General features: G+C 35.5%; 1 protein-coding gene across 1 annotated transcript in view; it reads right to left on the bottom strand.

Moving 5' to 3' along the window:
* The window catches only part of ADAMTS19 (ADAM metallopeptidase with thrombospondin type 1 motif 19), a 199,919-nt gene that overhangs the window by 7,199 nt on the left and 175,220 nt on the right, over positions 1 to 17,500 (bottom strand). Inside the window, exons 23-24 of the mRNA XM_006763708.2 lie at positions 15,203 to 15,407; positions 13,427 to 13,579 (exon numbers count right to left, since the gene is read on the bottom strand). Of these exons, the coding sequence (XP_006763771.2) occupies positions 13,427 to 13,579; positions 15,203 to 15,407 (358 nt within the window). The remainder of the gene's footprint in view (positions 1 to 13,426; positions 13,580 to 15,202; positions 15,408 to 17,500) is intronic.

Here is a 17,500-nt window from a genome sequence, read left to right as displayed (position 1 = left end):
TTGAGTTAATTTGCATATAGTCACTCTGATTGGCTGGTGGGCGTGGCTTAAGGTGTGGTAAAGGCATGGTCAATTTGCATGTTTGTCTTTTATTAGTATAGATACTAGAAGCCCAGTGCACGAAATTCATGCAAGGGTAGGGTCCCTAGCCTGGCCAGCAATCAGGGCCAATCAGGGCCTTCCTTCCCCTGGTTGCCAGCTTCCAGCCGGGTCCTTCCTTCATTCTGCGCTGCCCCCCCGGTGGTCCCCGCTCGTCATAGTGAGAAGTCGAACTCCGGGTCGGTCAAACTCCCGAGGGGGCAATTTGCATATTAGCCTTTTATTATATTGGATGGAATTAAATAGTCTAATAGCCTTAGAAAGTAATTCTCATTATAATAATTTCATAATAAAATATCAACCTCTTACTAGTAATTATTTTCTTTATAACACATTTTAGTAAAAAATTTATTACAAATGTGTGGAAAATGAACAGATATTTCAGTTCACTGAAATTCTAAGGTATTTTCTAAATTAGTTCTTACTTTATTATAGAATATACTAAATAATTGAATATTTTGTCAAATCATATTACTATGATTAAAGACAGACATTAAAAGGAAGAGCCAAATTAATTCTGGCCTTGAAATGAGGAGACCTGGGCTCCAATATTGCCACTAGCAACTAATTCACCTGGAACTTTTTTTTTCTTTTTGGTAATCAAGGCATTGGAGTAGATCATAGCTATAATTTCAGGCTTAAATTACTATGAAAGTAAAAATTCCAAATTTTATTAAAAATTATTGTAGTCTGGCAATTTTTAAGTGGTGAAGCTGTGAAACAGTAAGGACTCTAGTTTCATTATCTGATTATTCACTGCACCACCCAACAATGGTATGACAGAAATTCTTCTCAGTAAAGTCTCAAAATATAATTTGCTTGACTGTCTTAGAATATCCAATCATTTACTGGCTTTCTAAATATTCATACATCACCCATTGTGTTCAAGATCCCATGCAGAAAACATAAACAGCAGAAGTTATTAATACTGTGGAGCCGGTACTTTATTCCATACTCTTTGTTACAAAACCCAATGATATAAAATAATACTATAGACTTTCACTAAAGTCTAAAATGCTAAAATGTCAACATTAATTTGCCAGCAACTGGTAAACAAACACAGGGTTATCAGATAACTTGCCAATAATCTTTCTTTTACAAGGAACATTTCCTGACAAGAGTATTTTTTAAAAAGAGAATTGGATTGCCTGACAAATATTCTATTCCCCAAACAGTTTACTATCCATCACCTTGAAAGACCTTGAAACAAAACATCCTATTAATCAATTTCATGAACTAGAAACCTTTAATTCTGAACAGCAAACACAGTCTTGATGTCCCAGCTTCACTAGAGTAAAAAGGAGACAGTAATCTTTAAAACAAATTTAGAACAGCTTAGAAAATGGCTGTCATGATTTTGGAGTTAAAAACAGTGTTTTGACAGAGACAACATAGCACAAGGAAAACGTACATTGGCCATCTCTCTTTCCCACCAAAAACTGAGCCCCGACATCTTTGAAAATGAAGTTTGTTAGACTGACTTAGTGATAGTCATTATTTCAATCTACGAGAAACTATGACCTTCCCCGCACTTGGGTTCACATGACTAATGTTTTTAGATAATATTGCTATGGCTTTCTCCTAAAATACATCCTTCCTTGACATGGGACACTAGTGACAATTTCTAAGACTGTATTAAATTATGTCTATACTATAGCTTGCATGCCAAACACTAACCAAGGAAAGGAAACTTTCTCAATAATTCAAACAGTTGGGACTATTAAAAGATTAGTGAAATATAGTAAATGAAAACCATAAATACAAGTGGCAGCAAACCAATAAGAAAAAGGCTTTATCCTCTTTCAAAATACATTATAGAACTTTATAATCATAATCATTATCTAAATCCTCATTTTCCTTCTGTCATTCTTATGCCAGGTGATAAGAGCTGACTGACTTTGTTTTACCTAAGAAAATTTCATCTAAATAAGCTGTCAGGGAAATATCTGGGGACATATAAGCAATGCCCAAGTTGGTGGAAGTGTACAGTAGACCTTTAACTCAGATATTTAGAGTTTTCTAAAAATGGCCAAGGATGATCTGGTGATAGATAGAGATGTGAACTCTTAGAAAGTTGTATTGATTAAATTAGATGGGAGCCCTGAGGGGACAGGGCTTGGCAGTTCTGGTAAAGACAATGTAAGATTCCAGAATGACTTGGCAAATTTATGGATTGGCCTAAACGCAAACAAATGAGGGAAAATAAAAAATGTAGAAAAAACACACACTAAAAAATTCTTAACCAATTCTTAACTGTGGCATTATCATAGAAACAAAGGAATTAAACGAACTCTAAATGGCTATGATGTCCATCTAATGGACAAGCCAAAGAGTGGAATCCTTTCTTCCATCACAAAGGATAGACAGATGGTGAGACACTGCCCAATAGTAAATTGAAGAAAGAAACTGACCATGAAAATTTTATTCCTGACACAGCATTATTTATAGCACTGATAGACAGTGTTATTAAGTCCTTGGTGTAATACTTTGGAAAATATGTAAATATCTTATAGAAGGAGTTCAAGGAAACGTCATTTATCCTGAGACATTTTATTGAAGTTATCATTTCAGTACGTTCAAGGGCAGTGAGTGTGTGCTGTCGAATAACTGTGGTCCAATGAAATTACTTAAGTTTTCAAGTCTAATCAGATGCATTGAGGATAATTAGGTCTTATTAGCACAATAAATTTTTTGATGGATCAAATACTATATACATAATATGAATATATTCTGTTGCTAAATTTCTATTTTATATAGAAATATTCCTTTTATGATATATCTGAATTTATCAAAAATCTGCATCATTTAAAAACATTGTGTATTGTTCCTATGAATGCCACTATGCCTACTGACATAAATCCACTAAATACTAACAAATTCTGTGTTCCATAGGTTCTTATGTCAAGTAAATTTATTCCACATACATAACTTTGAACATGGAGTTAAAAAAGATTTCCACATCTAGTCCTAAGTATTGGGATTCTTATGGTAAAATGCCAAACTTTAAAATTATTGGTTAAATGAGTTTCTACCTTTCCTTTCAGGACTTCAGAATAGTCATGTAGACACTGTTTTGGTGCTGGTTAGTTATTTGTTACTCTGAATATTGACATAACTTAGTTTTGGGAACCAAACGGGACATGATAGTATAATAACTTCATAGACTTAGGTTAAATAATCAACTAGTTTGCCAATGAGTTTACAGAATTATTAATCTGTATATGTTAAATTCTAATGTTAAACTGTGAAACTCTTCAAGTTGTAAATTTTGTAAAACGTCCTCTAAACATTATAAACCAAAGAGGCAGAAAACCCAATAGTAAAAATGCATACTACTATAAGCTACTTACTTTGAGTTTTGTTGGTTAACAAATATAACTAAACTAGCACTGGTCTGATTTTGAATTCCTTAAAAGAAAACCAAATTTCAGTGTATTTAGGGGTTAAAAATAATAATTCCCACACTTGGCCAGCACAAAGATTACCCGAGATTCCTTCCTTCTGGACTGTGCCAAAGATATATATTTTGGAGAGAATGTGTATTCTCCAGGCCAACAGCTAAGGAAGGCTCTGTAATGCTTTACTTATTTCCAGCTGGCCTCGGTAAGAAATAGGAATTCCTAAATTAAGAGAAAATTGTCACTGGCAAAAAGTGTTCAAATTATTTTTTCTACCAATATAATATACAATCTTACAGGACCTGATATAATCTGTAATGTTAAGTGTCAAATTACAACAAGCTTAACAACACTGACTTGAATAATTTGTCTTTGGGAATAAGTGGATTATTTTAACAAGAGTTTTAACAAGAGTGAAGTAGCATTCACAGTGGAGAATGGATCTCATAAGGAAACTAAATGATGACTTCTACTGGAAATTATTAGTGCAGCATTCCTATTCATTTCTGTATATGTTTGGCAGTTCCATCTTTCAACTTTTTAATAAAGTGAGTGTGAAACAAACACACTAAGGAACAAAAGTTAGGTTTGTTTTTATGATTTGCTATTTATTTTGGTCAGTGTTTCAGCATCTTTTTAAAGTAGTTTATCTGCCTTATTTAACACAAGGGTATTTGGGATTGAATCTATTCCTAGAGGTCAGACATTTGAAAAAAAAATTTTTTTGCGTATGTGCTTAATTAATTCATCGTTTGGTTGTACAGTTCAAACTATTTTTGTTTCTTTAATGAAAACATTTGCATATAGTTATAACAAATCAAGAAAATGTGTGTGGCAAAATCAAGCAGATTACTTATGAATGGTTAGCAGGGAAGTGAATATGTTATGAAAAGACTGTCAAAGTAACAAAAAATAAATTTTTTATATCAGAGTCCACACTGATCACTGCAATGATGAAAGAAAAAAAAAGATGTTTTGCATTAAGAAGTAATTAATAAGCCCAAAGTCTTGGGCACATATGCAGTCCTGCCGGTGCTCAGACAATCAATCACAGGGGCCGCAGAGGTGAAAAAAAGATTATCAAGACGTTTCTATTTTAGCCCTCCCCTCCCAGGGAAACATCTTGCCACCAGAGAGAACTGCTGGGAACGACAGTGATTGAACTTCCTTTTCAAAGAACATACTTTCCAGGTCCAGCCCAACCATTCCCCGTCAAAAATGGATCCGATCCTTCTGTGGCCACATTGCCGGAGTGTGTGCTTTTGTTTTGTTTTAATAAATAGAGTATTGATTTAAAATAGCACAGAGAGCATATATAACTACCTTTAAGTTATTCCAACCTGAAATAAATACTGTCCCTGCCAAGTCACAAAGAACATTCCTCAGTGTGCTTTGCTTCCATCTACTGCTTTCCTTTCAGGTTAGATCATTGCCTCTAACCTGCTGGCAGGTGTTCAGCCAAATGGACTCGCAAGAATGCAGAGGAAGTCTGCCAGATCCCTTGAAGCTCAATGTCAAGCACACTTTTTTTTTGGCTTAAATTGCATGTTCTTCAAATAAGGGTGAATTTACTTTTTTTTTCTTAAATCACATTTTTAAGTAGTTTGATTTTTCATACAGGAAAATGTCAGGGGAGTCATGTGTTTACATAAAATTATATTGGTTAGTTTAATTTTCCTGGAGAAAAAGAAGCTGGTTACTAATTCTTTTGTAGGAAAATGCTGTTGTCATATAGTTGTAGTTGTAATAGAATTAGATGCCAAAAAGTAAAATAGATCAAAAGACATACAATGCTTCGGTGCATCATACATTTTTTGTTTGTTTGTTTAGCAGTCATTTTTATTCAATAAATATTGCTACACGTAGTGCAATGCTCTGGTCACTCAGATTTGTGAGAAGGTTGAGACATTCTTAATAAAACAGCAACAATGTAAGGCAATAAATAATTCACTGAGAAAATGTAATATAGCCCTACTGGTGTGGCTCAGTGGTTGAGCATGGACCTATGGACCAGGAGGTCACGGTTCAATTCTTGGTTAAGGTCCAAGTCCAGGTTGCAGGCTTGATCCCCAGTGTGGGGCATGCAGGAGGCAGCCAATCAATGATTCTCTCTCATCATTGATGTTCCTATTGTTCTGTCCCTCTCCTTTTCTCTCTGAAATAAAAAATATATTTTAAAAGAAAGAAAATGTAGTATAGTCAATAAGTACAAATTATTTCTGCCACTTATTGGGGAAGCCCTTTAAAAAATTAGGCACTTGAAGGATTTAGAGAGTTGGAAGAAACACATTCCAGGCAAGAGAAAAATATAAACAAAGACATGGAGATTGCAGAAGTATACACTGCTCAGGCCTGAGCTTAGCAGACAAACTAAATTAATGAGAATGCTGAGACCAATTTCAATAGGTAGGTTAGGACTAAAGTATGGAAAGCTTTGAATGCCAAGCAAGTATCTGGTAGGAGACAGTACAGCCATGGGGAATTCTCTGCATGTACTGGGCTCTAGAACAGAGTGAGGAAGTCATCCCTGTGAGTGAATGGATGTGAAAGAGGAGGAGTATGTGGATAAGGGAACATATTAGAAATTTTTACTCTAGTCTTGGTGAAAAAATAAGGATAGTAGTATTATACTGGGAATAAAGAGCAACTGAGATTGGATAAAGATGTGAATATATATATATATAGAGTACTTGGCCATAAAAAGCGAATGAAACCTTACCATCTGTGAATATACGGATGGACCTTGTGGGTATTATGCTAAGTGAAATGTCAGTCAGAGAAAGACAAATACCATATGATTTCACTTACATGTGGAATCTAAAGAACAAAATAAATGAACAAACAAAACAGAAACAAACTCATAGATTCCGAGTACCTTTTGATGGTTGCCAGATGGGAGAGCAGTTGGGAGGCTGGATGAAAAAAGGTGACGGGGGTAAGAAGTACAAATTGGTAGTTACAAAGCAGTCACGGGGATGTACAGTACAGCACAGGGAATATAGTCAATAACATTGTGAAAACTATGTCTGGTGCCAGGTGGGTGGTAGACTTTTCGAGGTGATCCCTTTGTAAGTTATATAAATGTCTGGTCATCCTGTTACACACCTGAAAGTAATACAATATTGAATGTCAACTGTGATTGAAAAACAAATAAACAAATAGCAACTGAGACAAAACCCTACGTGTGTATAGAAGAAAGGCTCAGGGTAGCTTCCAGTCTGGGTAAATGGGAAGATGATATCAACATTTTCCCAGAAAAAGGAAATTGGTTGTAGGAAACAAAATGAGACATTTTGTTTTAAATATTCCAAATTTCAGGAACTGTTGGAATGCCAATGGCACAGTCCTAACGCCGCTGAAGTTTACTGTGAGAATGGGCTTCTTTAACTCCCCCTGACTCAGTCCCCATCTCACTGAATGTTCTTAAAAGTACTTTCTTCTCTTGTTTCCCATGATTTCCCTCCTGCTCCTTTGAGTACCCCTTTCTCCTGTTTTATGAGATTATTTAAAATATAAAAACGATAAGCAGTTATTTTTCCAAATATCAATAGACTGGTAGAAATACTTAGAAAATAATTCTGTAATTGAAAACTACTTTTTTTTAAAAAAAGAAAATACTTTTGAATAGAAATAATAATTCATCTCAAAAATAACTTTTTAGATTATAGATAACTTCAGTTTGATTTCAATTTACAAATTTTCTCTAGTTTGAAAATAATATTTACCAAACTAGTCTTTGAAATCAGAATAATCTAATGCCAGCTTCCCCAAAGTGTATTACACTAAATAACAAACTAGCTACATGCTCTGCAAAAATCACCTTTGGTAAAAAGAAAAAAGAAAAGAGAAATACTATATTCTCCCTTGGAGACTTACTATGTACAGCAGAATGTTTGTAAAGTCCTACAGCAAAAACTATTTGTTTATTATCATTGCTTAATTATAGCATTTCTCATACATGGAGACCACATCCCAAGGAATGAGTTTTCTATGGGACATAATTTTGGGGATACAAGTCTCAAGAATTCGTAAATTATGAATTTAGCCTTATAAAAAGGATGACATTCTGGTTTCCGGTAGCTACCAGTTTTACTGATGCTAATGTCATGGATGGTTTTGAGCAGACTGGAAAGACAATGTATTTTTTTCATTTTGGCATTTCTCATTTTATTCATTATTTTACTGTATTCTCTAGTTTCAGCCAATACTTAACATTTTCTATTTTTACATCCTGTAGGGTATTTAATTTGGTTATTTGCTATTGCTGCTAATTATTTCTTCAAAGTTGAATGAAATCCTTCCAACAACTGATTGAGTCTTCCTCTATTAACCTAAAAGAATTCACTTAAAACCAGCAAGCTCTGCATCGCCTCAGATGCATGCTGGGATCTCCTGCAAATTGATTTCAATTGGGGTGGGTCAGTCCAGACGTACAAGAATCCGTAGTCCTAAGATCCTAGCTTGATCCTGCGGCAACAAGAAATCCCTCCTTTGGGAACTTTGGATCTGGTTCTTTTCATTCCCTTATAACTAATGCAGAAACACTAGGCTACAGAGATGCATCATTAAAAACATGATATTATCTAGTCATTTAGTTTAAGATATTCTTGATTGCACTGATTAAGATGTTTCTTTAACTTTCCTTTAATGATTCCCTGAGTCTTCCTTCAGTGGAAAGAAATGGCCCTGGTGATTACCCATAATTTCCTACCAACTGTGATAAGTCACAATTACTACTGTCAATGTTAATTTTAAGGAGTGACAAGCTTCTGTATAGAAAATAGAAGGCGTATCACCAGGCTAGGAATGCTGTGAGATTTTAGAACAGCCTATTATAGCCTATTATCATATTCAGAGCTTCAAATTCACATGATCTGTCCGTACAAATCCAATATAACAAAGAGAGCAAGATAAAATAATTTTTTTTTAGCGATAGGTGAAAACGCGCAAACCAACCCAGTTACAGTGACTGCTGGCCAATCTGAATAAAGGTATGACAGGGAAATATATCATCTGTTTGTCTTTCTAGGCTTGTTTGAAGTATGTCACTAAGGAATCTTTCATTGACTTGTTGTTTCTTTGACCTTGCACCTTCCTGTTGAATTGTTTTCATTTACTAATTATGCAATATGGGAACACTTTAAGATTATAACATTTGATTATGCAAAGCCACCTTAAAGAAAGAGCATAATTTACTTAATTAACTTAAAATTCTATTTTTGAGCTTCTTTGAAAAATACAGTGCTAACTATTCAGGACACATTTTCCCATAGTTATTACAGGGTCCAAGGACAATATAATACACTAGGTGGATTTTAATAACATCTGTAGTATGTGTGCTAAGAAAATTATTTTTACCAGAAATAATACAAGTAGATGCTGGTTTTTCATGGTTTCAAAAATAAGCTATGAAGCAATCGATTTGTTTTATTTTGAGCTGCAGCATTGTTTTTCAGAAAAAAATAATTGCAGCATAACGTTTTGAGATTTGTAACTACATAGAACTAGAAAATCTCCACTCAGAGAATGACTCAGAATAAGTAGAATTCCTATTAGCTTAAATGCAATTTGTATAGTTAGGAAACACGTATTTAGTCTGATATGCTCCCCTACTGATTAGAAAGAATTACCTTAGTTTTTGGGTTCCTCTTCTATCTAATTCCTCTCTCTATTCAACTGAATATACTGACTATAATTGTGGTTTCCTTCTGCAGCAAAAGTTAAAAATGACTTTTTTATACTGAAAGCTTTAAATATACTATTTCTAAACAAAGATATATCATATCATCTATATAATTAAATCACCCAAAATGATTTTTTGTGCTTTGAGCATTATTTTGAACTACATCATCACAAAAGACTCATAATCTCTTCTCAAAATAATCTATTAATCATGTCATAATTTGATATGATACTACTTTTTTCTCAGAATTTTAAAGGACCAAATTAAATTCAAATTGTAGTGTATAAATTGAAAATAAACCATGATTATCTGCAATACCAAGGTGTTTTGTTGTCCTTATAATTCACCTGAAAAAGTATAAACCATTTGTTAATACTGCATAGAAAAGTTAACTCTAAAAAGCTTCATGAAGGACTAAATTCTGTCTAACTGGTAGATAAAACAATACTCTTTCATTTGCTCCTCTACTGGTTTCCAACAATGAAAACAAGAAAGTTGTAGAAGGTCAAATAAAGTCAGGCCAAATAGAGGCAGAAAATATGGTATTTAATTGAACATAAAGAGGCTGTTATTTTTAAAGTCAGTATATATCTTTAAAGTCAGTATTCTATACTTTGTTCAGCTTAAAAGAGTAAATACAGGCCGAAACCGGTTTGGCTCAGTGGATAGAGCGTCGGCTTGCGGACTGAAAGGTCCCAGGTTTGATTCCGGTCAAGGGCATGTGCCTGGGTTGCGGGCACATCCCCAGTAGGAGATGTGCAGGAGGCGGCTGATCGATGTTTCTCTCTCATCGATGTTTCTGACTCTCTATCTCTCTCCTTTCCTCTCTGTAAAAAATCAATAAAATATATTTAAAAAAAAAAAGAGTAAATACAGGTTTATACTGCCAGAGAACATATGGGTTGTATTCTGCTCTCCCAGGAAAAACCCTAAAGCCATATGTGCATCAGAGATACGGTCACAGTGTGGCACATAATTGTGTCAACGGTTAAGCCCAGCCAGAACAGAACAACCACATTGTTTGTATCCTATTTTTGCCAACTCTCCAATCTCGATGAAATAAACATGAGTATTATTCAACTTATTACAGGGTTGAAATCAGAGGTAATGATTTTAGGACAGGAGATTTCTCTCTTTGAGTACACTTGGATCTATATTTTCCCTTGGAAGCTGAGAGCAATTTTCCCACTGTTTACACACCACCAAATCATAAATGCTAGAAATCACACAGGCTGACATGCATGCAGTGAACACAGTGTGAGGCATAAACCATATTCTTAGTAAGCCTTAACTGTTTAGCCCAAATTACCTTGGTCCAATAGTGGTCAATAAGTTTTACACAGTGAAACTGAGAGTCTAAATGTCTTTTTTTTTTTTTTGAGTCTATCTGTCTTTTAACTGATTCTCTACTAATATTACTGAAGCGGGGCTTTAGAGCTCGACTTTCTGGACAGTCCATTGAATACTCCGGATTAAAGAATGCAAGGGTGAATTGTAAGTCCACTTAGGTGTATCAGTAGTTTAACAATGTTAGTAGAATTTGAGTGACACTAACCGATGAACCAACCTCAGAAGAGCACAGAAATCCACTCCCACTGCACACATCTTACTGTTCTCCTTACCCCAGGGTCACAGCTGGTAAGAATAAGAGATCTATGTTTCCTCTGTCCATTAATATTTTAACCACTGAAATTGAAATATCACAGCATTATTCTTTTTCTCTGTAATTATTTTGGGATGGTCTTCATTTTAACACGATAGTGGTATCTTAGGCGTGAAAAAAGGAGGAGAGAAATCAATGAAGTTCACATGTAGCCCCTGGCTTCAAGTTCTACTGCTTTTGAATCTGTTATGCTGAGGCCTCCGATATAAATGAAGGAGAAAATGGCTTTAGGGTAAAGAGCAGATTTATATTCACAGAAAGAGAAGAAAAATGCAACATACTGGATCTCCTAAATAAGCAAACAAAGAAACAAACCGTCGAACAAACAAAGGTAAGGTCATAGAACAGTAATGAATATATATTGAGGCTATTGATTTTGTTCCTCACAATGGCCATGTACTATATTTGGTAGCTCAACAAAATCAATTTAAAGTAATTCAATCCAAGTATATTTAAAAGTTAGATACATGTTTGTTTGTTTTTTAAAAAAATAAAAATAAAAAAAATAAAAGTTAGATACATGAAATTGTGGTAAAATTTTAATATATATATTTTTAGGCTTAGCATAAAAAAACCAAAACTAATGTCTTCTATAATCTCTCCAGTTAATTTTGATCTTGCTTAAGATTTAACCAGAGTCCACATAATAGGCACATTTTAATCAACAGTTTTTGTCATGAAAATAGGATTTGCTAGCCCTATTTCCATATGCTGCAATGGAGGAGCTCAGTTACTTCTGTATCATAATTTACAGTAAAACCTGAATCTTCTGGGTTTTTTTTGCAATTACAAATTTGTCTTTTGTAGTTAACAGACTTAACATTTATCACTTAAAAATATTTCTACTAATAAAGTTTGGAAAAGGTCACTCATATATTCTAGTGGTTTTGAAATTTTTCCTTAGTTTAGAATCACTTAAGGAAAATCTCTAGAATTTCACTAGCCCAAATAAAGGAATAGGGAGTTCTTATAATAGAAAGTGAGCAATAAGCGATCTTCTCCGCCCCCTCCAACTAGTACTCTATTTTCTCATCCCGGTTCATAGCTTCAGAGCTGAATTAAGAGTTTATGTATACACACAATAGTGATGTCTATATTCTTTATTTCACTCCTATGGAAACAAATACACAAAGGTATTCAATGGCTTAACCAGTTTGGCCATCTGCACAGTGAGGGAGTCCAAACTGTCCCCATGTCTCTTGACTTCCAAATCATTGTCTTTCTCTATCATCCTACTGTATTTTTCCTCTCTAAGAATTGGGGAAACATAAATAAACCTTAACATTAAAAATATATATTTGTGGTTAATTTGGAATTTTGTTTCACCTAAAAGTTGTTTACTCTGAAGTACAATGTTTCCTTATGGTTCACCAGTTAAAAGATTCCTGGATTGTGCTGAATATTTCCCAATTCTGTACCCAGGGATTGATTTACATTGTTTACAAATGCCTCCTGTAAGAGTCCCAGTGTGAACCCTGAATGTTGTAAGTAGTGGAAAGAGAGTACAGCTTACTGAGAACTCAAATGCTATGTTAATATGCAAACTTTTGTTAGTGAAGAGAGGCAATGTCACGGATTTCAATATTGAGCAACCTGGCTAACCACAGTGCATAGTTCAATGAAAAATTTTCTTTCAGAATTTCCCTCGGTGTTACTTATGAAGAGCTACCGCACTCCCCACCATTCCCCAGCACCCACTGCTTTTTATTTATACAATTAATAAAAGGGGAAAAGAGAGGATTTAAGTCTCTTCTAAGCCCTAGAATTTTATGATCCCATAACAATAAGTATATGAGATTACAGCAAAATGTGGCAAGTCACAGGGGACCATTTGATTAATATTTACATTTCTGAAAACTAGTATTTGAGAGCTGTTTTCCCTAGGTGTGATCAGAATTTTACCTTAAACCATGGGATTTATATATTTATTTATTGAGTCACTTTGCAGAGTGAATATGTGACCTGTTTTTATGGCTCATTTATATGAGACTCCATTCATAAATTTTAAATAAGCATTATTAATATCATGGTATTAAACTTACTGTTCAACTACTAAATGAACTGTGTCCACTTGATTTGACCAAAAGGCTTCAAGAATTCCGTTTCTTCTCTTTTCTTCTATCTAAAAACCCAAATATTGGTAGGAAAAAACTGTCTTTTACCTATTATGATGGGCATTCCTTTGTTTGATTTTGCCAATACTTTCCTTAATTATATTTTGAACTGACTCACCTGATAGTATTCTATTTCTTAGGGAAGTTTTATGCAAAAAATAATCTGACAAAGAACAAAATCACAAAAACTAGCAACAAAGCAACAATGATTTGTATTTTGAGAGCTTTCTTTGTGTCCAAAATTGTGTTAATTGCTTTATACATTTTATCTTAATCTTTAAAACAGTTTTATAGAGATCATGATTACGGGCAGAGGCAGGATTTGAACCTGAGGATATAATACTCCATATCCCATAATCTTTACCTCTATCCTCCATCCCTCCTACGTTCATACTATATGGATGTAGTATCCAGGGCAATGAGGATATTATTGAAACCCAATACCGAGAATGTGCAGAATAATTCTCACCTTAGACCAGTCACCCATTCGCCACAGGTAGCATTTGGAGTAATCCTCACAGTCCTCGGACTCCCTGGGTCGGGTGGAAAGGACGCACTTCTTTCTGGGGTTAGTACACCTCACGGTCCGCTGACGGACACCTTTGCCACACTTGACGGAGCACTGGAAGACATCAGAGAGTTTGCATAAAGCCAGTGTTTAGAAGAGAGACAAATGATGAAATTACATGTGTAAAGTGTGGATCCTACTCATCTCCGTAAGCCTATTATAACCCACATAAAGAATAAGGAGAACAGGCTATGCACCAGTATTAGAGGCCCGAGGTAGCTCAGGCACAGTGCTGGGGCGAAAGGCTTTCAGGAGCACAGGACCGGGATTGCAGAGAGAAATAGAGATAGGGATTATTTAGGAAAAACAAATAGAATGCAATGATCAAAATGTAAATGCTACATTTGATTGACATCAAATATTTACATAAATTGTGTAATAAAGTTCATTGCTTTATTTTTGCTAAGATTTTATCTGTGTTAGCCTAGAAATGTAAAAAATGAGAATTTTTTCAAATGTATTTTCTTTTCTTCCAGCACTATTTACCCCCCCCCATACCTTTTTCCACCTCCACCTACCTCCATACCCCCTCGCCATCACCGCACTACTGCCTGTGTCCAAATTTCTTATAGAATGCCATTTCTCACAAACTGTTCTTAAAGCTAAAACCAAGAAAATCTTAGCAAAAATAAAAAAGAATTTCTTTACATGATTATATAACCCTAGAAAACATCATTCTAAATAGTTGTATGGATTGAAATAAAAGTTGATTCACAAACAGTTTAATTTACATTATAAATAACTGATGCCTGATTGACATTGGGGACATCACAGATAGGAAGCACACATGTATATTCCACCAACCTTGCCCGCCCATTTACATTGATGCTTTCTATTATGTAAAACTTCCCAAAGGTACGTATCACTGACTATCTGGACACAGGGACCAGAATGGCATTAGGTGGGACAGGGGAGTGTGAGCAAAATGGGAACTATGGCAAAATGTGAAAATCCAAGTTATATCTGTTTCTGAAAAAGGCCTAAAGAAAGAGGTGCAGGCAAACATTTAGCAACAACACAGGACAGGAACGGCCATGCAGATTCCAACAGTTGTGTTCCTGAAAACTTAAGCATGGAGCTAATAATATTTTACACGTACTCAGGTTTTTCACCAATACATAAATATCTCATAATTTATGGCTTGCATTAGACTATCTTGAATTTTCAAGAAAATGATTTAATTTCTCTAAGCTATATTATAAAAGGATAAAACTGATAACTTTCTTGAATTCCTGATTAAAAGAAATAACGTACTAAATATTAATTAAAAACATAGTCCTTGCTCACAGAAAATGATTGTTAAATGTTAATCCCTTTCTTCTCCTTTCTCGTTTGAATGTTCAGGGATTTGTGATGAGTCAAATGTTTATTTTAATATCTGTCCACTTAAAAGTATACTCATGGTATATAAATGAAAAAGCAGGATTCTAAAATGTACATAAAATATGCTCTTCATCATGTTACGTTATTTACAAAATACAGAGTAAAAAAATCTTTATTTTCCTATTTTCAAAATTATTTATAATGAGCATATTTTTTATTATCAGCAAAATCAACAGATGGTATTGGAAAATACTCACTGTCGTGCACAGATTCTAAACATGATACAACACGACCTTAAAGAATCTAAGAGTCAAAAAGACAAGGGAAGGGAAAGAAATGGGGCGTGTGCCGCACCTCTGACCACACCCCCGCCTCCCACACGGTCATGCAGTCCTGGCCCTCGCAGCGCTGGGCAGAGGCCGGCTTGGGCCCAGCGCAGTCCCTCTCCCGGGCGCGAATCAGGGTTCCGTTGCTCAGTTGTTGGGTACACGCCACTTGTCTGCTCTGCATCCCTTTTCCACAAGTTCGTGAACACGGGGTCCATTCTGTCATCATCCATCTAAAGTAAAGCAAGAAAACAAAATAAGCCCGTCAGAGAGAGACAAGTATCAATGATCTCACTCATATGTGGAATCTAATGAACAAAATAGATCCAGAGACATAGAAGCAAGGAACCGATTGTGGAATCTCAGAATAAAGGGGGTAGCGGGTAGGTGGGGAGAGATCAACCAAAGAACTTGTATGCATATAGGCATAACCCATGGACACAGACAATAGGGTGGTGAAGGCCTGGGGTGGGAAGTGGAGGTGGGTTAGAAGAGGTCAATGGGGGAAAACGGGGACATATGTAATACTTTCAATAATAAAGATTAAAAACAAATAAAAGTAAAGCAACAGTCACTGAAACAAATTAAAAGACAGTTATCATTTCTAATGAATTGGGGTCTCCCCTAAGAACTCCTAATTTAAACACTGCTCCAAATTTATTTCAGGAATGAACCAAGGCCTCTGCCAGAAAAGTGTTTCACGAAATTTGGTGCTTGCACAATTGCTGTCAATAAAACCCTTTCTGCATTTCCCCTCATTGGGACAACCTCACAGTGGGATCTGAGTTCCCCACTCAACTATCTGCACGGTAGCATTTAAGCACAGAGCAGGGCAGTCAGAAGCCTGGACTTAGTTCTGGGTTCTGTACAAGCTGTGCATATTCTTAAAACAATAGTTAATATCTGTTAAGTATTTCTCATTTGTAAAAGTGCTTATTAAGGCTGACATACAATGGGTGCTCAGTATGTGGTATATACCATCTATACTACATTATATTTCTAAAAGGCATACTCATCCATAAACTTCTCTAGCTTCGTGGCCCACTTGTTTAGAAAATAAGCCATATGCTCAGCTGGTTCCCCAAACACTCTCTGTGGTCACTTCGCAGCACTTGTTTCTGGATGATTTTCTGCTAAGATCCTTGATAGCAGCTCCAAGTCCCTTCCTCCTAGCAGAGCTTCCCCCATTCAACCCACAGGGATTGTGTCCCCTTTTCCCCTGTGTCACCTGGCTTGTGGCACTCACAAGACAAGTAAACGTTACTCTCTGGGGAAGTGGAGGGGCTCACAGGCTGCCTAGAGAACGTGGCCTTCTTTTGCTGCCGAATACATAATCTCTTCAAAGGCAGGGGCCAGGGCTTTATTCTTCTCTGTGTCTGTAACACTTTTCATACAAGAGCTTGGCATTAAACATTCTTGAAATGGAATTTACCGTATGTTTCTCTCCATTTTACAGAAATAGCCTCTGTTATTCCAAATTTACTTAAGTCCGTATGTTCTTAACAATGAGACGAAGAGATGCTACATTCTCTTACAGCCTAGTTTTCTTATCTGGACAATGGTTTACTTCTAAATGATTCTATGCCTTTGTTTCTAGGTCGGGGGGTGGGGGGGTGAGGGGGAACAACGAAAAAACAAAACAGAAAAACACTTCATGATGACATCTGCACTCTAGTATCTCCTCCAGCAAGGTTCTGGTATGCTGGCCTACTAAGAAAGATGTGGACCTACCATCTGGCTTTGGAGGTTCCTACTGGGTGTTTCCCTAAAGGGTGTACTTATCATCCAATTTCATTCAGGTTCCGCTTCATCTGTCTGCACAAGGATACACATTAAAACCCATGTCCCTCTCTCCCCAACTATGGAATCCCCAACTGAAAAAAAAGAACAATTTGCAATGTTATGGAATCTCGTTTTTTGAAATAAAATTATTTCAGGGATTCTTAGTATAATGATAAAAAGTTTTTTTTTTCCATTCCTTGTGAAAACTGCTCAAAAAGGAGAACACGTATTTTAGAATCCATCTAATTTGGAACTGTCCCACTTTCTTATCTTTAAGATTCTTTCTTACAAAGCTATTTACTAGGACATCAATATATTTTATATTTGGCACATAGGGTTCCATCAGACATTTTGGTGACATTTTCAATAAATGTGAATAGAAATTAGAATGTTTCTTACTAGGTGGGGCAAAAGAAGAGGCAGGAGAAATATAAAGTTTGTGTAATGCCAGTAAGTTTTGGAAAGTTTCTTGTGATGGTCCCTAATAATCACCCAGGTTCATTCTTACTTTCCAATATTTTGCTTAACCCCATCAATATAGCTT

This window comes from Myotis davidii, unplaced genomic scaffold, assembly GCF_000327345.1.
Source record: "Myotis davidii unplaced genomic scaffold, ASM32734v1 scaffold319, whole genome shotgun sequence".
Classification (NCBI taxonomy): domain Eukaryota; kingdom Metazoa; phylum Chordata; class Mammalia; order Chiroptera; family Vespertilionidae; genus Myotis; species Myotis davidii.
The sequence above is the reverse complement of the archived record's forward strand: the minus strand, read 5'-3'. Positions and strand labels throughout refer to the sequence as shown.